At 45.6% G+C, this 25,235-nt stretch overlaps 1 protein-coding gene across 4 annotated transcripts in view; it reads left to right on the forward strand.

Moving 5' to 3' along the window:
* Window positions 1-8,052, forward strand: part of MAPK8 (mitogen-activated protein kinase 8) — a 50,055-nt gene extending 42,003 nt beyond the window's left edge. For 3 of the 4 annotated variants that reach the window (XM_073588269.1, XM_073588267.1, XM_073588268.1), the window contains exons 8-12: window positions 1,230-1,412; window positions 2,574-2,698; window positions 3,340-3,403; window positions 5,181-5,258; window positions 6,286-8,052. In XM_073588269.1, the coding sequence (XP_073444370.1) occupies window positions 1,230-1,412; window positions 2,574-2,698; window positions 3,340-3,403; window positions 5,181-5,258; window positions 6,286-6,428 (593 nt within the window). In that variant the 3' untranslated portion in view covers window positions 6,429-8,052. Of the gene's footprint in view, window positions 1-1,229; window positions 1,413-2,573; window positions 2,699-3,339; window positions 3,404-5,180; window positions 5,259-6,280 lie in introns of all 4 variants that reach the window. The other variant, XM_073588270.1, reaches the window with a different exon arrangement.
* Window positions 8,053-25,235: the final 17,183 nt, after the last annotated feature.

Below are 25,235 nucleotides of genomic sequence, written 5' to 3' on the forward strand. Positions count from 1 at the left end.
AAAACTGGAGCAAGTTCAGAGAAGAGGTTGGTGAGTTGTCTGCAAACTATGCCCTATGAGGAACGATTAAAGGAACTTGGAATGTTTAGCTTGCAAAAAAGAAGGCTAAGAGAAGACTGGCTGTCTACAAATATCTGAAGGGATCTCACAGTATAGTGGGATCATCATTATTCTCATTTCCACATGGAAACAGGAGAAGTAATGGAATGAAACTGAAAGGGAGAAGATAAATTATATATTAGAAAAAAAAATGTTTTGACAGTTAATGTGATCAATGAGTGGGACAGGCTGCCACGAGAGGTGGTGAGTTCTCTTTCAGTGGAAGTCTTCAAACAGGCTGGACAGACATCTGTCTGCCTGAGATGGTTTAGTGAATCCTGCTTTGAGCAGGGGGTTGGACACTATTACATTGGAGGTCCCTTCCAACTCTACCATTCTATGAAAGCTGATTCACTTTAAGGTGAAAAGATTATTATGCACTTTATATCATTCTTTCTAATCTCACTAACACTTCTGTCCTTTAACACCTAGCCCTATGAGGGTTGGCAGCACATCGCTGTATAGCACATTGGACATGTAGAGATGCTGTAGCACATGTGGGCAGTTGCCAAAGTGACTGTCACCCAGCAGGAATTTTGCATGTCTCCTGTTGTAAATAGGCATGTGCATGATGCCTGCTTGGCTTTAGATGGTTATATTGTCAACTGTCCCATCTGGGGCACTGCAGCGTCTCTCCATCAGGCAGATAAGAGAGACGCTGCACAACAACCATAATCTCTTCAGTTCTTGAGATGTGAAAATGTCATTGTGTAATCGTGACTGCAAGTGAAGACTGGAAACTACAGTGTCCATCAATATGCCTGTAACCTCCTTCCTTTGCTACTCGCATAGGTTTAGTTCTAGAGTTCTGTAGCTCATTACCACTACTCTATGGTTATGCTGCAGTGGGGAAATGCCGGCCCTCTCGTCATTGCTCATTGTATTTCCACTGCTCAAGGCCTGTGCTATGGAATGCCACACAACCTCAGTGTGGACATTTAGTGGTCTCTGCCTTGTTGTCCTCCTATGTTTGCATTGTAGTTTATACACAGGATGTAGGCCTGGTTGTAAAGCCCAATTGTTGCTTGCACAGATTCTGTGCTGCTGTTGTGTTTTAGCTGCCCTGCATGGAAATGTTCTGCTCAGGCCTTTTCCAATTATTTCCAAGTTTTCTTGAGCTCCAATCCCAGATATTGATCAGTGGAACAAAGTAATCGAGCAGCTTGGAACCCCCTGCCCAGAATTCATGAAAAAGCTGCAGCCTACAGTTAGGACCTATGTGGAAAACCGACCCAAGTACGCAGGTTACAGCTTCGAGAAGCTTTTCCCTGATGTCCTGTTTCCAGCAGACTCTGAGCACAACAAGTTAAAAGGTGAGTGTCCGTTTTCTATAAAACCTGCATATCAATCGAATGGGAACATTGAAAACCAAAAAATTTTAGTGTCTTCTTCATTTCATGTCCAGGGTTGTTCCAGCTTGGCACCAATTAGCCAAAAGGTATAAGCATGATATGGGTTAAATAGTGACATGCTTTTTATAAAGCCGTGTCTAATATTGCAGCTCAGCCCCATTTACTTCAATACGAGACCCAGCCATAGACCAGAGTGGTGGTTTCTGACACTAACAGAAGTGCATTTTTGGTAATCTGAAACTATTCCTTTAGCTTCACTACCCCATAATAAAGTGGCCTAGAACTGCGGGGGTCATTTATAGCTTTTTAAAGGAAACCGGATACTGTCATGCTGTACGATCACAGCCGGATATATTTTTCGCTGGACCGCAAGTCGTGTAGTGAGGATTTGGTGACAAGTTCCCTTTCACACTGGCTGGCCTATTTCTTTCTGGAAGTAAAAAATAAATATTTGGAGGCAGCAGGTAAATTTTGCCAGCAACAGCCGCTCATATTGTATAGTATTTATGGCCGGATTGGTAGCCGGGACATTTGTGCATGAAAAGAAGTCACTGCCATGACCACATGGTGCTCCGCAGCCGTGGAGGCTGATTGTCCCCACAATCCCATATGATGCCCTCCTTAATACAGTACCATGATCAGGATAGTAATAGCTCAAAAAAACCAAACCTAAAGACGTACTCCTAGTAGAAAACTGTACCAAGACTCTGATGTTAAAAATGACGCACACGAACCCTAGCTCCAAGCTAGGGGTTGAGTAATTGCAAAGAAGGCATGTTCCCAGGCAACGTATATAAATTAAAATTTCTACAATGCTGTATTCGAAAAAATGCTTAAAACGGGTACAGCAAATCCATGAAAAGTCCATACCATCAATGCGTTTCTGGCATCAGTTGCTATAACTCGTGGTAAGGGCATCGGATACCAGAAAGGCGTTTGTAGCATGGATTGTTGTTACCTGGTTTTAAACATTTTGAAAGAAATTTTAATATACATTCTTTCTGTCTTTAGATTTACAAGCAACAGTGGCAAGGTCCTGAACCCTCGAGTTTCTGTCCGTGGTGAGCCGGCTATATTCACCTTGACAAACCTTTATAGTGTACCCTTTGTGTCCCCTTACAGCCAGCCAAGCCAGAGACCTGCTGTCCAAAATGCTAGTAATTGATGCTTCCAAGAGAATCTCTGTGGATGAGGCGCTGCTCCACCCTTACATCAATGTTTGGTACGACTCTCTAGAGGCAGAAGCTGTAAGTGTTTTCATTATTTTGTGTGATCTCAAAATGTAGCTATTGCTGATTGATTAGGAATCAGACTACTTTGAGGCCTGCTGTATACAGCGAGGATGTAGCGTTTGGTCAGAGAACCTCTCCTGCACGCTTTCGCCTGGTCACATCCAGCCTCTAACAGACGCTAAGGCAAGCATATATAGTGCTGATATGTTGAGGGCCAGAAGATGGTGTGTAATGATTGATGTGTTTTGTTGGGATTGCTTTGTCGAAGTATTTGTCAGCCACGCAGGCCCTGAAAAACAATCACATTATGGCTGCCAGGACCACTGCCATTTCAGTCTAGCCTTTGGTGGAGTCACTAAGGTTTGACTCCTCTGCCTTTTTGGATATTGGTGGCATATTTTACCAATATACAACTAATGTCTATACAGGAGCAATCGCTACATCCAGCATTGCAACCCATTTTCTTGTAGAATAAATTTTTTTTTTTCCCCATATCTTTTATGCATCTCCATGGTAGTGTCACCTGTATATAACACTCAAATGTCTTTAATATGTTTTTTATTGCTGAGTTCCCACTGGTGTGGATTTAGTGCCCTTATGTGTGAGATGAGTGCCTGTCTCTGTTTTTGATGGATATTTTTTATTTTCTTAAATAGCCTCCACCAAAGATACCAGATAAGCAGCTGGATGAGCGAGAACACACAATAGAGGAATGGAAAGGTAACGGCTCAGTTGTGGCAAACAAATTCTAGGTCTCCCTTTCTTTTATGAACGCAGAACATTCAAAGACACCCCCCCTCCATTAATCTCTACAACTGTAGACCTCATTTCCCCATTCCAGCAGTGGTCAAGCATACACCATGCCCCCTTTTTCCAGTTTTATGGTGTTGATTGAAATGGTCAACCCTTGCTGTGATTTAGTGGGGGCAATCAGCATCTAGATTTCTACTAAGCTGTAATGTGTCATCTATACTATGAAGGCTTTAAAAACCAAAATCAATTGTCATCAGTATTTTTCCAAAAGCTGACTTGACTGAATATTGCAAAAATAAAGGGAGTCCGTCACTAGGATTTTTTTATGCCATCTGAAATTGGCATAATGTAGGAACAGAAACCCTTATTCCATCTACGAATCACTTACTGGGCTGCTTTCTGCACATGGTTCTAATGGTCAGGTTTCAAATCCAGCATGTATTTAATTTAAAAAACAAAATCTTTATTATAGTTCTATGAAAAATTCAGGAAAAACATGATATTCTATAACGTGCATCACCTATAGAATAGCGCTACATGAGCAGGGCTGAGTCGGTTCAAGAAACTTCCTGGAGTTTTGAAGAAATTGTTTTCTTGGATGCTTCATTGGGGGTCACCAGCACCCATGAGTTTCCTGTGTCCCCCCAATGAGGACTATGAGAGAAAAATGTTATGGTGAGTACCAAAAATCCCCTTTTTTATCTGCTGCAGATTTATCAGTTCTCTGAATGCTGAGCTCTGTGTAATCACACCCACATCCATGATTGCCAGCTTTCTGCCCATGTAAAGTGTATGCAAAGCTGTCAATTAGTGGAGGGAGTTGGATTATACAGAGCTCATGAATATGGAAGAGGACTAATGGGCAGTAGGCTTACTACTCCTTTAATTATCTCCGACCAATAAAACAGTGACTTTTCAACTGCATCAAGAAGCCCATTAAAGTGGCACATCGCTGGAATCAGGGTCTCTGTCTCTACCTTATGCTATGCTCATGTTAGATGGCAAAAATCTTGTTACCGATTCCCTTTAAAAACTAAATGTACTCCATTAAATGTAACTTTGCTTTTCACAAAAAGTTGCTTCAAATTTCAATTTTTGTAGGATCTATCTTTGCTTCTGTAATTTAATCGCATAGACCTGTAAGACGTGATGTATTCGGATACCAAATTTATGACATATTTCCTGTTTTCTTGTGACTTGCCACATGTATGCTTCTATTCAACCCTTAGGCTATGTGCACACGGTGCTGATTCTGCTGCGGATCCGCAGCGTTTCAGGCTCTGTGGGTCCGCAGCAGATTTAGCTGCATTGTACAGTACCATTGTTTTCAGTGGTAAACTGAAACGCTGTGCACATGCTGCGGATTTTTCAGCGCGGTTTACAATCCGCAGCATGTCAATTCTTTGTGCGGAATCCGCAGCGGTTTCACACCTGCTCCATTGCAGAGGTGTGAAACCGCAGGCTAATCGGCAGGTAAACCGCTGGTCTTTTGACCTGTGGATTTACCTGCGGATTTTTCCAAATCCACAGCACCTAAAACTACATGTGCACATAGCCTTAGGAATTTTAACACTAGTCTACAATCCCTCAGCCTTTTCAGCACCGTATAGATGATATTGATGACCTCAGGCTAGTTCTTTGCTCTGAGATAATTTTCATTGAGAAGCCTTCCTAGCTGGACACTCCTGATACATTGATGCTTCTTCACTCATCTAATCACCGTATCGTATAACTTGCTCTACAGAGTTAATATACAAGGAAGTTCTGGATTGGGAGGACCGAGCAAGGAATGGTGTCATCCGGGGGCAACCAGCCCCTTTAGGTTGGTTTCATTTGCACAAAATTGGCAATTTATTGAAATTTAGAGATGGGAATTTACAGCATTTATATGGTGAATAACATGCTTTCATCATATACGTATTGAATTACGAAAAGTTAGGTTGCTTTGTATGTCTTGCCGTAAATAAGGTTGGTCTTGTAATGTGGTTGGGTTGAAAAAAGATGTAATCTGATATAATGTTTTACTGTAGGGTAAAAACTGGCCATTTTTTTTTATTTTAGAAGAATAATTTCTTCCTGGCTGCAAAGATAGCAAACAGACTGAATCTCTGGATTAACAACCTATTAGTGCTCAAAATTATAATATTGCATGTAAGAAAGGCATAAAGGCATCTTTCCATCTTCAGTGGGTTCCTGCTCTTACAGTAGATCCCTCATCTGTGGTGCTGAAACCTTTCCTCTCGACCAGAATTTGCCCACTCTTTAGAAGAGCTCTGTTTTGGCCTTTGGCAGAAAGCGACTTAATAACTATGCATATCAATGTTGACTAGTCTTCTGGCTACTCCAGTCCATTAGTTCCATTGGCTGATGACCTTTAATTGTGCTCAAGTTCTACCATGCCTTGGCTATGGTGATGAAGACTACATGATTATCTATGTCGCTTCAAGTTCAGGCTATTTGGCTTTAAAGGGCCTGCCTATTCTTTTGCTGCAGAAACGGTGCCATGCGTGCCCATAGTCTTTGTCTGGTATTGCAGCTATGACCGATCAGCTTGAATAGGGATGAGCTGCTATACCAGAAATTGAATAAATTGGGTAGCGCTGCTTTAGTCCTCAATTCAAAGTCCTTCTTTCAAATTCAAAGTAAAATTCAATTCAAATTGGGTAACGGTGCTTTAGGGAAATTCCAAGTCCTCCTTTGTATGGCAGGGAACATCTTGCTTGCTTTCGCTCGTTTGTGTAGTGCTTCCTTTGTACCTTGTGGTTGACAGTGTAGATGTTTTCGGAATATCGTGTAGTTAGAGGACATTTACTGCAGCTAACTCCCTTGTCTGTTTTCTCATAGCACAGGTGCAGCAGTGACTGAAGGCTCCCAGCCTCAAACCTCCTCCTCATCGGCTGATGCTTCCTCCATGTCCACAGACCCAACGCTGCCCTCGGACACGGACAGCAGCCTTGAAACCTCAGCAGGGGCCCTGGGCTGCTGTCGATGATTCAGCGGGGAAACCTACGGGAACGATGGCAGGGAAAGGAGGAGGTGTAGAGGGACCTCTAGGGTAGCACACAATGATGGCAACAGGATGCAACGTCTATTATTGTAGAGTAAATATTATTAACCCCTTTTAGCTACCAGACAACCCTCGGTTGCACTGCGGTCTTGGGAGGAGGGGGTGGGCAAGGTCTACGAAGTTGACCTGGAGAGGAGCCACAAAATACAATGCACTCCCTGCCAGGCCTACAATGGTTAACAAAAAAAAGCGTAGTTTCATTTTTATTTTTTTATTTTTTTTTTTTGTGCTGTAATTTGAACACTTAAGTGCTGGAGGGTTTGAAAAGCTGCCATAAAATGTATTGTATTTTTATTTCCATAGCGTGAGGAAGGGGGTAGGGGGGGCTTAGCGCTCCGACTTTTTCAGAAAAGGTCATTTTGGTCCTGAATGTCTTGAAATTTTTACTTTGTATTTGTTTTTTTTTCTCTGTTTCTTTGCTGGTGCTGCTCATGTCCGTGTTTTTTTTTTTTTTTGTCTTCTAGAATTTTACAGATCTTTTCCGTATTGTAATAATTTAAAGTAGATTTTTTTTTAAAAAAACTTTGACTTTTATTCACACTTAAAAATGTTTCTGCCTCTATTTGCCAGTAAACCAAAGGGAGGCATTGCTTCTACCCACTTTTTAATTGTGTTCTTGTCTGTGCTGTTGAGGTGTTGGTGCATCCACTCTTGCAAAGTCAGGAAAACTGTGACATTTTTGTCTAGGAGTGATTGTAGAGCCCCTCTTTTTTTTTTTTTTTTTTTCTTGGGGGGGATGGGGGAGCATTAGGTGAGGTGCATACACTGAGGCCATCCACATTGAAACTGCTCTTTGTCATGGCAGTTAGTAAGGTCCTGACTGGTAACAGCTAATGTGCACGTCAGCATTACCAATGCTTTCCTCTGTAAAGGGGCAGGATCTCCCTATTTTATTTTATTTTATTTTTTTTAACTCCTTAATTTTTTCCCCCCTGTGTATTTGGTGTAGACACGGCATGAACAAGACGAGGTGTCTGTGGCCTACTTGACCATGACATTGGATATATATGCCCCCTGTGGCGCTCAGCGGTTCATCAGCGTACTGCACTCTTTGGTGGCAGCATTTTGGTTGAAAATGGGCTAATGTAAAATCTTTTTCTATTCCTCTCAGGAAACGGAACAATTAGTTAGCTGGTGGCAGACATGTTGCATGTGGAAATGCAAGTTATTTATTTTTTTATTCAGGGAGGGGTTAGTGTGTAACCCTGGATCTGTATTGTGCAGTACAGATGAGGACTGGGTTGAGCTGTGAGAATGAATGCACCATAGATGCCTCCCATTTAACGCCTCCGTATGAATAGGACATAGTTCACGTTTCCCGGGCCTGGCCTGTCATGGAGGCGCGGTCTTCACCTTTTTTTCATCTACATACACCATATCACTGCTTGTTAATTCCTCTTCTGTTTACGTTAGCAGTGCAGATCAATCATTCAGCCAAGTATGTGCGCTACCCATGCTGGTGACAGCTCCGGGAACCCACCGGCGCCCAGAGCAGCACAGCCAACTGTATGATCACCGACTCGTAATAAAAGATCATTGTTGGGGAAAATCTGTCGGCCTGTTTTGTTATATGTTAGAATGCATGGTTTAGTTGTGTGTTTGCCTTAAAGGATAACTGCCATGTTAGTGTGTGTGTGTGAGTGTGTGTGTGTGTGTGTGTGTGTGTATATGTGTGTGTATATATATATATTCGCACATCGGAGGCGGGTGTATGGAGCATTCAAGTTATTGGCCATGTATTACATCCATGACCTGCCGCTATCAATCACAGGTGGAGCTGTGCTGCGCGCACATCATTAACTCCCCTATCGGCGAGCACGTGATGTGATCGTGAGTCACTGATCTGTTGTCATGACAGCCGGTGGTCAGCTGATGACCCCCTATGCTTGTCAATACTTGGCTCCTTTGAAACCCTGTCTGTGGCTGGGTTGTAAAGGAGACCGTGGTTTTTGATATATATGAATATGTGGCATTGCTGCATATAGCACAAGTGATCGGACGATCGCTTCAAGTCCTCTAAGGGGGCTAACAAGATCAGTGAAAAATAGAAAAAAAAAAGTTTTACATGAAAAAAAAAAACACCCTAAAAGTTCAATTCATCCTCCTTTCTCCTACCCCTCATTGGCGGACACAGAGACAGTGGGTGTTATGCTGCTTGCCACTAGGAGAACATTAAGTAAACCAGAAAAAAAGTTAGCTCCTCCCCTGCAGTATACACCCTCTCGCTGAATGAGATTTCTCCAGTTCTTGCTTAGTGTCTATAGGAGGCACTTGGGTCTGGCTTCAGACACCACCGGTTTTATTTTATTTTTGAATTTTCTGTACATTTTTATTTTTTAATTAACGTAGCGAAGGGGGCGACGGTTTCTTTCTACGGCCCGCTCTCCCCCGAACCAACCACAGGCAAACACGCGGAGTATACCTCCCCGTACACTTTCCTGCGACGATTGGGGCTGATTCCTCTGGCGATGATCTTTACGGTTCCGGTAATCCACGGATATGAGGGCAAGCACATGGAGTGCAATGGAGAAGACTGGAACAGCGCTTCTGAATGCCCTGAATCAGCCCTATAGCTCTCCATCCCCCTGCCATAGGGAGGATCGATTGAGCATAACCCTTTAAGAACTCCTCCAGCTCTGCTACATAAGCCCAGGAGGATGAGAGGACCTGCATGGATGGCCCCGGACAGCGCGGCCTGCCTGAGCACTGGAGTGGAGGTATGGGGTCGGGTCCTGGGAGAAGCGCTGACTTAGCGTCAGCGGTGGTGCACCGGCGCCCCATCGCGGCCACACCCCCCCGCTCTCGACGCTTACCGTGGGTGATTTTTTATGCGTAGGCCCAGGTGAGTCTTCCCGCTGTTTGAGCATTTTGAGAACGTTGGAGTGGGTAATGGGTAAGTTTGGTGTGCCCTTGGCCCCAGAAAAGACGGAAGGCCAAAAATTTAGTCCACGGCTTTTCCGGCCTGCAATTTGAATAGCGCCGCCTACGCTAACCGCTAACATCGCCGCCCCCTCCTCTTGGCGCCTCTCATTCCTTACGAGACGTGCAATCCTAATCTCGGGGGCCATGATACCGGGTGACACCACAGGGCCACTGTTATTCCTCCCAGGGGACGCAGCACAGGACCGTGGATAAGCTACATCTGCCCTCAGATTAAAGCTTAACCCCTTCCCGGCACATTCCCTGCAGCTTCAGACAGACTCTGCCATTAACCCTTTCAGGAGCGCTATGTCTCAATCTAAGGAGGCTAAACGGGCTGCTAAGAAGCACACTGCGTTTTTTACCATGTGTACCACTTGCAAGTCTGCCTTACCCAGTGCACAGAGTAATCCGTTATACACGGACTGCGACCCGCCCTGCGCTCCAATGTCCCTCGCCGCTGCTTCTGACTGGCCTCCTGCGTTTAGTACCCCTTAGTGGGCTGCGTACCTGTCACGGTCGGTGGAGTCTCTGACCCAGGCAGAAAGCGTCCTTACCTCCCAAGGAGGGCTCTGACGTCGGCCGGCCTCCAGCAGGGGCCATACTCGTCCAAGGGACAGTCAGCGCCTCAGCATCGGCGACTCCTATCTCTCGCTCGCCCTCTCCTGAGGTTCACAGAGAGCACGGATCTGAATTCGAATCTGACACGTCAGCCCCTCAGAATTCCCCAACTCATCAAGAGTCGCTTGATTCTCTTATAGAATCAGTCATCAGGATTCTGAGGTTGGATGAGGAAAATATTCCCGCTCCAGCACACCCTAGCTCATTTAAGAAAACCTAGCGGGTGCGCACGTTATTTACCTGCTGTCCAGAAACATAGGGATTGGCCACATGAGCGGTTCACAGGGCAAAAGTCTACTCAGGCTAAATACCCTTTTCATCCAGACCTAATGTACAATTGGTTACAGTCCCCTCCGGTGGACCCTCCTGTATCGCGTCTTGCTTCTAAAACGCTCCTATCCGTTTCTGAGGGCTCCTCAGTCAGAAACCCCTCCGATTGTCAAATTGACTACCCTGCCCGTTCAGTTTTTGAAGCTTCAGGAGCATCGTTTTTTCCATCTTTCGCGGCAATTTGGGTCACTAAGGCTATGGCCGCTTGGGCAGAAGTTCTGATTGCTTCCAAGGCACCAATCTTCCTCCGGAGGCAACCACTGTCGCCAGGCAGATAGTTCACGTAGCTGACTTTGTAGTAGACGCTTTTTTTTTTTTTTTTTTTTTTTTTTTTTTTTTACAATTTCACCGCACTTGGAATTTATTTCCTGTTTCGAGGATATGATGCGGTAAAATGAATGACATCATTTGAAAGTACAACTCGTCCTGCAAAAACAAGCCCTCATATTTCTATGTGGACAGAACAATAAGCGTTATGGCTCTGGGAAGAATGGGAGGAATAACACAAACGCATAAAGTGAAATTGGCTGCGGCATCAAAGGGTTAAGGTGAATTTGTTTTTTTTCTCCCTACTGGACTAATCTTTTAATCTGAAAATTATCAGGTAAAATTATTCATTTCCTACACGTTTTCCCAATACCGAGAGGCTATCACACAGGATCACCCTGCCATTCAAAGACTTTAACTGTGAAGAAGAAAAGTGTTTGCTCCGGGCTATACCCTCTCCTTGGACATCAGGCAACTCCGTTTTAGCCTAGTGTCTTTAGGTGCCCAGATATGACCTGTATCAGGTCTTCAGCATGGTTTTCTTTAATTTTTTTTTTACTTTTCTGATTTTCACAGGTGTTGCGCATGTCCTCCACCTTATGTTCCCTATCCCTGGGAGGACACACTGTGCACTCAACAGTGGTCACCCATCCTCCATCACTGCAGACGTAGTGGAGTGATGTCCCTATGATCTGTGCGAGACCACCAAAAGGATGACCGTATGAGCATTGGAAAATGACGGATGGTTGAGTGATTTTCAAGACTTTTTTTTTTTTTTCTGTTCTCCAGACGGTGCACACACTTCTGCTGACACCTCATTTCTGCCTCTCTTTTCTTGCCTTTGCACAAGCCTCTGGAAGAATTCAGGCCCAACTGCAATCGTCGACAGCACCATTTGGCAGACACAGATATGTGGCGTTACAGCGCCTGCACCTCTTGGTATCAGTAGACCCCTTCTGGACCTATTTTTATGTGAACTTTTATACTGCGACAAATGTTTGCTATGCAGTTGGCTGGCCTCTCTCTGCCCCCAATACCTTAACACCCCTCCTCCCTGCCTGCTTAAGACCTTTTGAATCCTTTTTAGGAACAGCACTCCCCTGAATGGGCCCAATCCATTACCCATGCCATAGATACCTGGCCATTCTCTCCTAAGCTATGGTCGATTCATTGTTTGCCCAGCTTGCCTGTCAGTTTGCTTGCCCAAATGCATCCTTGCTGCTGATACAGCTTGCGGTCACTCCCAATGCTTTCTACAGATACTGTCCCAAGAAACACCAAACGTCTTCTCACAGATCTTTTGGCTCCTCCTGATCATTCCTGGCACAGCCACAGCAGATGACACCGCTTCTCCCCCTGCCCAATACGAATCCCCAGGAAACCCCACTCAGTCAGAGCAGAATTTGAAGGCTATTTGTACACGTTCGGAATTGCCACGGAAATTTCCGCGGCAATTCCGCAACTCCCTGCCACAGGATATATGCATGCAGAATTGGCATGCGTATTCCCGCTAAACACTAGCGTGTTTTGCAAGCGTAATTAGCTTGCAGAATGCTAACGTTTTGCAAGTGATCTGTGGCATCGCTTGGAAATCTGATTTTCAGGTTGGTCACACTTGTCAAACATAGTGTTTGACAAGTGTGACCAACTTTTTACTATTGATGCTGCCTATGCAGCATCAGCAGTAAAAGATATATGTTAAAAATAATTAAAAAAATAATCATGATATTCTCACCTTCCGGCGGCTCCCGCAGCCTTCCCGATCCTCGCAATGCTCCCGGCAACTCCCGTTCCCAGCGATGCCTTGCGACAATAACCCCAGATGACGTAGCATCACGCGAGACCGCTACGTCATCTGGGGTGATTCGCACAATGCATTCCTGGGACCGGAAGATGCTGGCAGCGTGGCTGAGCGGCGGGAAGGCTGCAGGGGCTGCAGGACCATGGATGTTATGATGCTTCCACTAGGAGGACACTAAGTGAAAACACAGAAAAGTTAACTCATCCTCTACATACACTCGCCCACCGGCTGAGGTTGAACCAGTTCTTGCTTAGTGTCTGTAGGAGGCACTTGGGTCTGGCTTCAGACCCCAATGTTTTTTTATTTTCCTTTTTAATTTTTTTCTGTAAATTTTTATTTTTTAATTAACGGAGTGAAGGGGGCGACAGATCCTTTCTTGGGTCCGATCTCCCCCGAACCATCAACAGGCGAGAATGCGGTGTTTACCTCCCCGTACCCTCTCCTGCGACGAAGGGGTCATGCCTAGGCTCACTTAGGGGCAACGGTTCCTGCACGTTCCCGATTTCCCCACATTAGCAAGAGGCAAACGGTGGCTCACCTTTGTGTTGCCTCCCCCTGAGCCAGGTATATAGCTGAACAAGGCTCCCATGTAATGGCGTCCTGCAGCCCCACTACCTCACGGATCAGAGGATACAGGCGGCAACCTCTCCATCCCCCTATCTAAAGGGAGGATTGATTGAGGACTGTATCTTTAATGGCAGCGCAGCTTCGTCTCTGCTACATCACCTCCATGAGTATGACGAGGGAGGCATTAAGACATGTCCGCGCACAAGAGGCAGTGGGTCCTGGTCCCTGGGGAGGAGAGGGAGCGATGATGCGGTGCCCAGCGGCGCTTATTCCGGTGTCCGGCCGCAGCTCCCCTCAGTTGACGCGCATTGCCGGCGGCCATCAGAAATTTAGCTCCCAGTTTCTAGCCGGGATAGGCCGTAGTTATGTAGCTCCGCCCACCGTGAGTGTGCCCGCCCACGTTCCTGGCGCTTCTCGTCCTGAACGAGAAGCGCTTGTCTTGTCTCGAGGGCATTTTTTTTCACTCAGGCTGTTTCCTGACGGCTGAGGGGGGCATTAATTGGCAGCGCTGACGATAGCGCTGGAAGGAGCATGCAAGTTTGGGCAAGGATCGCGAAGAGCGTTCTATCTTCCCTGGGGGACACAAGAACAGGCCCTGGGTAAGTTGTACTGTGCCTCTGCAGGTGACATTAACCCCTTCTCTGCAAGTGCTATACGTGCTGTCTGCAATCTGCGGCACATATCCTGCCTATAGCCTCTAAGGGTACACTATGTCTCAAGACTAAAAAGACACTGGTTTTACTACAGCCTTGGCCTGGGTTCACAATACTTGATTATACATGGATTGTGATACAGAATCTGCCCAAAGGCCACCCGCCGACGCCATCGATTCCGCTGAGTCCAGTCCTCTTGAGTGGGCTGCGTCCCTGTCACGGTCTATGGATTCCATGGCCAAAGCAATACACTCTCTCCGGGGCTTCTCTTTAAGTCAGGACATCTTTTTTGCCGACTGCGGAGGGCTCTGGCGACAGTTGGAAACCGTCCGTCGGCAGGTTTGCTAGAAAAAGGAATCGTGGCGCGTCCCCCGATCAGGCTCGCGCTTCGGCATCTGCAAGCTCCCTCCTGACGTTAGCAGCGAGTATGACTCTGAATATGAGTCTGACACATCAATAGCACATGATCCCCCTGAATTGTCAAGAGACGCTTGATTCTCTTTTGGGGTCGGTCAACAAGACACTGAGGGTGTACGAGGAAAATATTTTCGCTCCGGAACAAGTATTGTCCTTTAGAAGACTAAACGTTTTTTACAAAGTATTTGCCAATCATCCTGAGTTTAAGGACATTGTCTGGAGACATAGGGACTGGCCGGATTCGCACAACAGCCTATTTAGTCTAAATAGCCTTTCGCTCAGATCTAATGTAGGATTGGTTACAGTCCCCTTCGGTGATCCCCTGTATCGCGCCTTGCATCCAAAACACTGCTATTCTTATCTGACAGTGCCTCAGTCAGAAACCCCACTGACCGTCAAATTGACTACCTTGCTCGCTCAGCCTTGAGGCCTCTGGAGCGGCGCTCTTTCCATCTTTCGCCGCGACTTGGGTGGCTAAGGCTATGGCCGTTTGGGCAGAAGTGTTAATCACAACCATTCAGGATAGCAATATTCCCCCGGAGGCAGTCAACCTCGCCAGTCAGATGGCTCATACTGGAGACTTTGTAGTAACGCTTCTTCAGAGGTGGCCAATTGAGCTGCACAGGCAGCTGCAGATGTAGTCTCCGTCAGAAGGGCCCTATCATTAACCTCTCTGCCTTACTAGACTGGTCGCTTATTTGTAGAGAAACTGGACCAGCTCATATCTCACACTACCAGAGGGAACAGTAAGTCCCTTCCTCAACAAGGGCCGCATAGCTGTTTCGGAATCAACAATTCCAGCCAGTCCTCTACAACCTTCTCTTCTGGATCAGGACGGTCCCCGCGTGGAAACAGAGGTTCCCAGGTCTCATACAGCCCTAACCGCACCTGGAAGTCCAGGCCAAGGGCATCTGGAACTAAGGGAGCCAGATCTCTTAAATCCTCTACACAATAACTCGTTGCGGCATCCGGTGGGCACCAACAAATTAGGCTGACGTTTACTTTCGTCCGTCATGCCTGACTCTCGGTCGTCCACGACGAGTGGGTCAGACACCTGGGGTGCTCCAGATACAAACTAGAGCCTTCTTCCTCTTCCCTGACAGCGGTCCATACTGGACCTAATGCTGTTAAACACGTTTTGTCTAGGTACGGCGCTTCAGAATCGAATCTCCGCCGCCTCCATGGAAAAAGAGATTTCTGGCATCCATCAGCATCAAGGATGCTTATCTTCACATCCCAATCTTTCCTCCCCATCAATAGTTTCCTACATATCGCAGTTCACAGGGAATCATTTCCAGGTTGCTTTGTCCTTCGGCCTCACCACCGCCACCATAGTCTTCACCAGGGTCATGGCTGCTGTCATAGCCATTCTTCACGCTCGGGGTACTTTCGCATCTGGACGACCCATTGACCAAAGGCCCGTCCTAGCCTGCGAGGAGTCCGTAAGTATCACGGTGGGATACACCTCGCCTGGGCTGGGAAAAATAAACTTGAGCAGTCTTCTCCAGTACCGCCTCAGCAGATTTCCTTCTTGGAAATGGTCTGGGACACTTCCCGCGAATTGGTCATTCTCCCTCCAGAAAAGGCCTTGACCTTACAACAGGGAGCACGGATTCCTTCTCGTCCAATTCCTCACTCCATAGAGTCCTTCATGGGGATTCGTGGGAAAATGGTAGCAGCGATGGAAGCGGTTCCGTTCGTACAGTGTCATCTCCGCCCTTTGCATCATGCGCTGCTGTTGGCTTAGGACAGGAACCCGTTCTCGACAGTCGGTTCCGTCTGTCTTTGCGGGTCAGGTAGACCCTCAGGTGGTGGACGCTGGAGTCTTCTTTGCACCAAGGAAAGTCCTTTCTCCCAGAGCGTTGATTAGTGGACCACCGACGCCAGCCTTCTTGGCTGGGGCGCAGTTTTTTCCCCACCACACGGCACAGGGGTGTTAGTCCATTCGAGTGTCGCGTCTCTCCATCAACAGTTTGCAGATACGGGCGACCAGGCTGGCCTTACTGAGTTTTCATCATCTCCTCGCAGGTCCCCCCATCAGGATCTAATCCGATAACGCCATTGCAGTGGCGTATATCAACCGTCAGGGGGGTACCTGCAGCTAGTCGGCCAGGCACGAAGTGAGTCACATCCTCCACTGGGCCGAGAGCAACCATTCGGCCATCTTGGCGATTCACATCATGGGCGTAGTTAATTGGGCGGCAGATTTTTTCTCAGTCGCCAGAGCCTCACCTCGGGTGTAGGCTCTCTTCATCTTTAAGTTCTTCAGCAGATTTGTCATTGTGGGGGGACTTCGGTTGGGAATATCATAGCTTCAAGGCTAAACAAGGTTCCTCAGTGCATTGCCCGATCACAAGATCCATGCGCCATTGGAACAGATGCTCTGGTTCTGCCGTGGCATAGGTTTCGGCTCCCGTACATATTTCCCCCTCTTCCTTAACTCCTAAAGGCCATGAAGAACATTGGAACAAAGGGGGGTACCAGTGTTCCTAGTCGCGTTGGAATTACGGCGCCGGGCATCGTACGCGGAACTAGTTCAGCTTGTCACCGATGTCCCCTGGCGTCTACTAGATTGCATGGATCTACTTTTGCATGGTTACCACCAGAACTCCGGGGCCCTGTCTTTGATGGCGGCGCCGTTGAATCCTGGGTTTTAACCCAAGCTGGATTCTCTCATTCAGTAATCTCCACCATGATTAGTGCTAGGCAACCCGCGTCCGTGCGCATTTCTCATCGCACCTGGAGAACCTTCCCCCATGGAGCATGGTCCATAGATGATCTCCTCTGGTGTTCTCCATTCCGTCAATCTTGGAATTCCCGCAATCTGAATTAGTCGGGTCTCACACTTAGTTCGCTCAAAGGACAATTTTCAACCTTGTCAGTTCTATTCCAACGCAAGATTTCCACCAGGTTATAGGTGAAGACGTTCATTCACGTAGTTTCCCGCGTGGCACCTCCCCATAACATACTGTTGGAATCATGGGATCTTAACTTGGTCCTCGGACTTCTACAGGAGCCCCCTTTTGAACCACTGCAGGACGTGCCACTAACCTTTCTTCCTTGGAAGGTGGTTTTCTGCTAGTGGCAATTACGTCAATCAGACGAGTCTGAGTTGGCGGCTCTATCCTGCCGACCTCCGTTCCTGTTTTCTTTAGTCAAGACCAGGCAATTTTGAGGACGTCGCCATCTTTTCTGCCAAAAGTTGTTTCTTTTCATCTTCATGAGGACATCGTTTTGCCTTCATTCTGTCCAGCACCAGTCCATCGTATCGAGAGAGCTCTACACACTCTGGATGTGGTTAGAGCTCTTAGACGGTACATCACGTGGACATCTTCCTTGCTTAAGTCAGATGTCCTGTTCGGGCTTCCAGAGGGGCATAGGATGGCCCTAGCTGCTTCAAACGCCACACTAGCCTAGTGGATTCGCTCTGCTATTCAGGACCCCTACTGTGTCAAGGGCACACCTGTCCCAGTAGGGATTAAAGCGTATTCTACTTGATCAGTGGACGGCCTTGGGCCATTCGACAATGGCATCAGCAGAATAGGCCTGCAAAGCTGCGACTGGGTCCTGCTTGCATACTTTTACAAAACTCTATCACATACATTTTCAGGCCTCAGCAGATGCAGCTCTTGGCAAGCGCATTCTGCAACCGGCAGTACCACATCTGTAAGCCAGTGGTACATGGCGTTTTTAGCAGTTGTGTTGCTGCTTTAGGACGTCCCATGGTCCTGTGTCCCCCAATGAGGCGTAGGAGAAATAGGGATTTTTTTTTTTTTTGTACTCACCGTAAAATCCTTTTCTCCAAGCCAATCATTGGGAGAAACAGCACCCACCCTGATAGCCTATTGGCTTATTGTTTTGTTCTTAGTTTTGACATAATTTATTGTTATTGTTACTGTTATTTGTTTGAAACTCCTACTGCTTTGTTACCGAACTGGTTCAACCTCAGATGGTGGGCGGGTGTATACTGCAGAGGAGGAGTTAACTTTTCTGTGTTTTCACTTAGTGTCCTCCTAGTGGCAGCAGCATAACACCTATGGTCCTGTGTTCCCCAATGATTGGCTCGGAGAAAAGGATTTTACGGTGAGTACACAAAAGTCCCTATTTTAACAGGGATATGGTACCCAGAGCCTGGAGGAGAGTCTCCTCTCCTCCAGACCCTGGGTACCATCCGCACATGATCCGCTTACTTTGCGCATGGTTGGCATAACCACGTGCGGAAAGTAAGGGGATCAATGCATTCCTATGTGTGTGGAATCGCCGCGATTCCGCACAAAGAATGAGCATGCTGCGTATTTTTCCGCGATGTGATTCTGCCACGGAAAAATATGCAGCATTAGCACAGCATTGCGGAATGCCATTGAATTCAATGGGTTGCATTGTGTAAGCGTTTTTGCAGCTAAAAAATGCTGCAAAAACGCTTACAATCCGCAACGTGTGCACATAGCCTAAATGGTCTTTGACCATTCAGGACCTTATTCAGGTATGAGTGACACCCTCAAGCTAAAGAAGTTGTCCACTACTTGGACAACTCCTCATACCCCTCGCTCGGCCTCCATAAAATAAAGCCTATACTCCTCCCACGCCGGCACTCCGTCTCTTGAGGCTCCCTTTCTGTTTTTTCGTGACATAGCAAGAGTATTCTGCTTCCCTAGAACTGTAGACTCACTCTGCCATCTAGGTGCTCCGAGAGGTTTTACTATTTTGACAACTCGTCCCGCAAAGGTAACAAAAAGTCCTTTTGATATTCTCAACTCCAGGCAGCCCTCTTTCAAACCTAAACCTTTCTTGCATGCCTGTTCAAAATTTGCAAAGCTCTCCACTTCCAGAAATTCCAGATCTGGAGGCTCACATGCACAGTGCCTGGGTCAGAGAACTGGTGTCTTTGGGCTACAAGGACGAATTTGCCTCTCTGCCCCTAAAACAGGTCACTTTCTTCATACCCTCTGATGGTTCACCATTGCATACTTGCATTCTTCTGAGCCATCTATGATCTTTAGCTACAGTGAGTTATTGTTCCTGTTCCATACATGTGACATTTCCAGGAATACTACTTCAACCTGTTCACAAAAGGATGGCTTGGTCAGGCCCATCCTGGGTTGAAAAGACTGCACAGATTTGTATGGGTAAAAAGGCTTTGCATGGAATCCATGTAATCTGTGATCACATCTCTGGATCATTCCTCACTTCAATAGACCTGCTTATTATGTATCTTCACCTACTCATTGCTAAGCACTTTCTTCACTTTGCTGTTGGTTCTCTACACTTCCAGTTTGTCACACACTCATTCGGATTGCTTACAGCCCCCAGAGTTTTCACCAAATGCTTTCTATCCTGATGGCGCTCCCCTGTGCCAGATGGGTGCCAAATATCCCCTATGTGAACAATCTTTTGGTGAAGGCACCATATAGAGAGGAGATTCTGTTCAGTCTCCAAATTGCCTTAGATTCCTTGTAAATTTTCTGTTTGGCTCTTTAACAGACAAAAGTCCACATCTGACGCCATGACCTTTGACACTCTGGTGGATCAAATTTTTAATCTACCAGAGAAGCTCCCACCTCTTCGAGCCGAAGTGTTTGGTTTTGCAAATGGAAACCTCATGCGTTTTTTTTTTTTTTTTTTTGTATGAGAGTTCTGGGCAGGCTGTTCTGCTTTCAAAGCAATACTCTTTTTGTACAATTTCACACTGCTTCTGCTTCAGCAGTTCATTCTGCATCGCTGGAACAAGTCAGTGGAATCCTTGGATCGTAGTATCCATCTTCCCATTCAAGTTCACAGAGAACTTCTTTGGTTGACACACCTATTCTGCTTTTAGGAAGATCATTTCTTTTCTTTCAATGGCAAGTGGTGATGACTGACCCCAGCCTCTTTGGCTGAGAAATGGTGTTCAAGCATCACACCACTCACGCATCTGGATCAACTTACTGGACTGTCAGTTTGACTTCGGTGACCTACTTAAAACATTGGGAGCATCAGGAGCCCTTCATCCATGGAAGATACAGCCACAATTCTTATTTGGGAGGAATTCTACTTTCCAGCTCGCCCCATAGTTCATTCTCTGACCTGGAAAACTGGACTGTGGACTTTCGTAACTGAGAAATTCTGGATTCGGTAGAGTTGACTCTACTCTGAGAGGTCTTCTGAGGTCCAATGTCATGAGAGCCTTTTTGATAGAGAGATATATATATATATATATATATATATATATATATATATATATATACAGTATATATCTCCTTGGACACAGTTCTTCTTTACTCTATTTTTTCCCCTTTTTTAAATTTTTCTTCTGCTTTATCATATTCTCCACTGGCTTAAGGCAAAGTGCATTACAGCAATCCTGATAGCTCTAGACTGGCCTCGCTGGGCATGATATTCTGACCTTTTATACAGTGAAGGAAATAATTATTTGATCCCTTGCTAATTTTGTAAGTTTGCTCACTGACAAAGATATGAACAGTTTATAATTTTAAGGGTAGTATAATTTTAACAGTGAAAGATACAATATCAAAAATAAAATCCATAAAATCACTGTATAAGTTATATAAATGTATTTGCATTTTGCAGTGAGAAATAAGTATTTGATCCCTCTGGCAAACCAGATTTAATACTTTGTGGCAAAATTTCTTGTTGGCAAGCACAGCAGTCAGACGTTTTTTGTAGTTGAGGTTTGCACACCTGTCGTGAGGAATTTTGATCCACTCCTCTTTGCAGATCATCCCTAAATCATTAAGATTTTGAGGCTGTTGCTTGACAACTCGGAGCTTAAACTCCCTCCACAAGTTTTCTCTAGGATTAAGGTCTGGAGACTGGCTAGGCCACTCCATGACCTTAATGTGCTCCATTTTGAGCCTCTCCTTTGTTGGCTTGGCTGTATGTTTTGGGTTATTGCCTTGCTGGAAGACCCAGCCATGACCCATTTTTAATGTCCTGGCAGAGGGAAGGAGGTTGTCACTCAGGATTTTACGGTACATGGCTCCATCCATTCTCCCATTGATGTGGTAAAGTAGTCCTGTGCCCTTAGCAGAGAAACACCCCCAAAACATAATGTAATGTTCTTTGGAAACACGGCAAGTTGAATTAATGCCAAAGAGATCAATTTTTGTCCTCATCTGACCACAGCACCTTCTCCCAATCACTCACAGAATCATCCAGGTGTTCAGTGACAAACTTCAGACAGGCCTGCACATGTGCCTTCTTGACCACTGACTGTGGTCCCAGCTGCCTTGAGATCATTAACAAGTTCGCTCCGTGTAGTTTTAGACTGACCTCTCACCTTCCTCATGATCAAGGATGCTCCACGAGGTGAGATTTTGCATGATGCATTAGATCGATGTCGATTGACAGTCATTTTGTATTTCTTCTATTTTCTTACTATAGCACCAACAGTTTCCTTCTCAACCAGCGCCTTAGGTATGATTTTGTAGCCCATTCCAGCTTTGTGCAGGTCTATGATCTTGTCCCTGACATCCTTAAAAAGTTCTTTGGTCTTGCCCATGTTGTAGAGGTTAGAGTCTGACTGAGTCTGTGGACAGGAGTCCAGGTGACTATGTAATTCAACTGTCTTTAACGCAGGTATTGAGTTGATTAGGAGCGTCTAACTCAGGGTTCCCCAACTCCAGTCCTCAAGGCCCACCAACAGATCATGTTTTCAGGATTTCCTTAGTATTGCCCAGGTGATAATTGCATCACCTGTACAATACAAGGGAAATCCTGAAAACATGACCTGTTGGTGGGCCTTGAGGAATGGAGTTGGGGAACCCTGGTCTAACTGGTCTGTATGAGCCAGAACTCTCTAATGGTTGGTAGGGGATCAAATACTTATTTCTCACTGCAAAATCCAAATAAGTATATAATTTATACAATGTGAATTTCTGGATTTTATTTGTGATATTCTATCTCTGTTAAAATTAACCTACCTTTTAAAATTTTAAACTGTTCATATCTGTCAGTGGGCAAACTTACAAAACAAGCAAGGGATCAAATAATTATTTCCCTGACTGTAAATAGCTGGTCATCAATGTTCTATGGCTCCTCCCTCCTTTTCTTGACCTTTTAAAGGTTCTTTTGTTCCACCCCACTTTTAATTCAGCTACATTTAATGGCGGCGTAAAAGCAAAGCTGAGATCCAAGTGTCTCACTTCGTTTAAAGCCCCTTCTGAAGGCTTGTAGGCTGCAATCTGCCATTAGAGCCCATCTTTCAGTTACGAAAGCATTTCAGCATTCTAATTTCCCTTTTTGTGATCCCTGATGGGACACACAAGACCCCATCAAGGATCAAATCAGCCTACACAATTATTTCTACATAGACCAGGTTGGCTACTGTGGAACACTACAACTCCCAAGGACGAACATTAATCCTTTCGGATAAACATTCCACATGGACGGGTGGTGTCTCCCGAGCTGTTGGGGATCAGTCCCATTTTGTCAGGTCTGCAAGACTGTCACCTGGGCCTCTATTCACACGTTTGTCAAATTCTGCAAGATCCACTCTATGGCTTCTGCCTATGCCAGCTTGGAATGAAAGGTATTGTAGTCTGCTATGCAGTCCATATTTCAGCTGTTATTTTTCCGCCACCCATTGGTACTCCTAAGGAACGTCCCATTGCCCTGTGTCCTGCAATGCTATTAATGAGAAAATTGTATTTTTGTCAATGCTATAAAAAATGTTCTCTTTTGAAAACATTTAGGGGAGACACCTACACTTTCCTGTTCCTGGGAGTCAGTTCTGTTGACTGGCTGATTTTTTTTTTTTTTGATTTTTTTTTTTCCATCCCCAGGTTCAGGTCATGTTGATAAACTGAGCTGCCTAGTGTCTGAGAAGGTGTAGCCAACCAGCTGGAACCAACCTTTTTTTTTCCAGCGTAGTGTCAAGCTTCCTATTGGCAGGCGTACACCTTACTGCCCTGTGCCTCCTAATGAATTTAATGAAAGACTGATTTTTCATTAGGTAACAAAATACAATTATGTAAATAAGTTTTATAATGGGATTGAATGTTAAATACAGTAAAGTTGAAACTATAATTAGAAAAATATGTAGATTTGTAAGTCCTCAGTGTTTGATGCCATCTTTTCAGTTAGCCATTTAAAGGGAATCTGTCTCCCATTTTTAGTGATATCATGTAAAGATATCACCCAATTGTGCATCCCATAAGGATTCTATTAGGACTTTTGATTCCCCCCGACCCCGTACCTTTGATGCATAAATACCTATTTTATCTTGGTGGAGATGTATGGAAATCGTCGCCGTCCAGTCCGATGGGCGGGGCTTAGTTTTCCGCGCTTGCGCATTGAAAAGGCCTCCGGCGCTTGCGCAGTATGCTTTGCCCAACTGTGGGCAAAGCATACATTATAATCGGTACTGCGCATGCACCAGTGTTTTTCAGCGTGATCTATGCCCTGGAAGTCTTCACATGCAGGACACACTTCCGGGGCATAGACCGTGGTGAAAAATACCGGCACATGTGCAGTACCGATTATTTGCTTCGCCCACAGTTGGGCAAAGCATACTACGCAAGCGCCGGAGGCCTTTTCAATGTGCAAGCGCGGAAAACTATGGCATCTTTGAATTCACAGACGAAGATTACGTTCAGCAAGCCGAGGAGGGAGGGAGAAGGTGCATAAGCCCCGCCCATCAGACTGGACCCCGGCGATTTCCATACATCTCCACCAAGATAAAAAGTATTTATGCATCAAAGGTGCGGGGTCGGGAAAAATCAAAAGTCCTAATAGAATCCTTATGGGACGCACAATTGGGTGATATCTTTACATGATATCACTAAAAATGGGTGACAGATTCCCTTTAAAAGGTAACACATTGCAAGCTTTCGAGGCTACTCAGGTCACTTCATCAGGCTAGACTAAAACAACATCTGAAGAATCACATATTTGTACACAGCACAGAAATAACACAATAGATAAGTCAAGTGACGTGAAGCATGTCATTATGGGAGAGGGAGAAACAGTTCATAGATAAGGAGTGTGAAAGTTTTATTGTCCTCTGATTGGGATCTGGTTCTGTGTTGTGATGCCTCCACAAGGTCTGAGGAGCAAATTTCTTAATTGATGTAAAAAGACATTAAATCCATGCGACACATTCATTCCTGCATTGAGAGTGTCAAGGGTCGTCATGAGTTTATACTCCCAGACTCTTCTGTATCTGAGAATTCAAGTTACCTTTTTAATACAAGTAATTTCATGTCCATGAAGCTGTGATCTGGGATACAAAAATGTTTTGCCACAGGTAGATCCATTCTTTTTTCTCTTATTGTGTGGCGTTGAGCATTCATCCTTGTTCTAAGCTTTTGCCCTGTCTCCCCCACATACAGATCCCCAGTTGGACATTTAGTACAAATAATTAAGTACACCACATTAGATGTGATGCAGCTGAAAGTACCTGGGATCTTGTAGTCCTGATGTGAATTGGGGATCTTTATCTTGTCCGTGGTCATTATAAATGGACAGGTTTTACATTTTTTCTTGTTGCAAGGAAAGGTTTCTGCAGCCGTTGAGGCTAGAATGGTGAGTTTCTCTAGCTAATAGAAACTATTGTCAACCAGAACCATCTCTGACAAGGCCAACTAGGCTTTTCAATAGTTAGAAAATATGTAGTATATTGAAATATATCAAACACATACTATGTATAAGGGGCTAATGTAAGTATAATAAGTCCATTTTATAGCAAAGTGCCCTAGGGTATCTTGTGTCCAATTTCAAGATCCAATGTGCCTCACCCTCTAAAGCCCCCGTCACACACAGCGATTTCGCTGCTGAGTCACAAGTTTTGGGCGATCGCTGTGTGTGACACTTATCAGCGACCGGCCCCCCTGCTAGGTATGGCTGATCGTCCTCGAATGGCCTGGACATTTTTTTGATCGTTGGTCTCCCGCTGGCCAGCACACATCGCTGCATGTGGCAGGCGGGAAACAGCGATCAGCGAGCTGGAGCCTGGTAACCAAGGTAAACATCGGGTTTCTAAGCGCCGCGCGGCGCTTAGAAACCCAATGTTTACCTTGGTTACCAGCTCCCCTGCACCAGCGCGCTGGTTTGTAACATACACAGCGGGTACCTAAGTGACATGCGTCGCTTGTTACCTGCGTGTCGCTGGTGCTGATCGCTTGTGAAGCTGCCTATTCGGCAGCTCACCAGCGATCATGT

The sequence above is a fragment of the Dendrobates tinctorius genome, unplaced genomic scaffold (genome assembly GCF_039654945.1).
Source record: "Dendrobates tinctorius isolate UK_male_01 unplaced genomic scaffold, ASM3965494v1 ptg000103l, whole genome shotgun sequence".
NCBI lineage: Eukaryota > Metazoa > Chordata > Amphibia > Anura > Dendrobatidae > Dendrobates > Dendrobates tinctorius.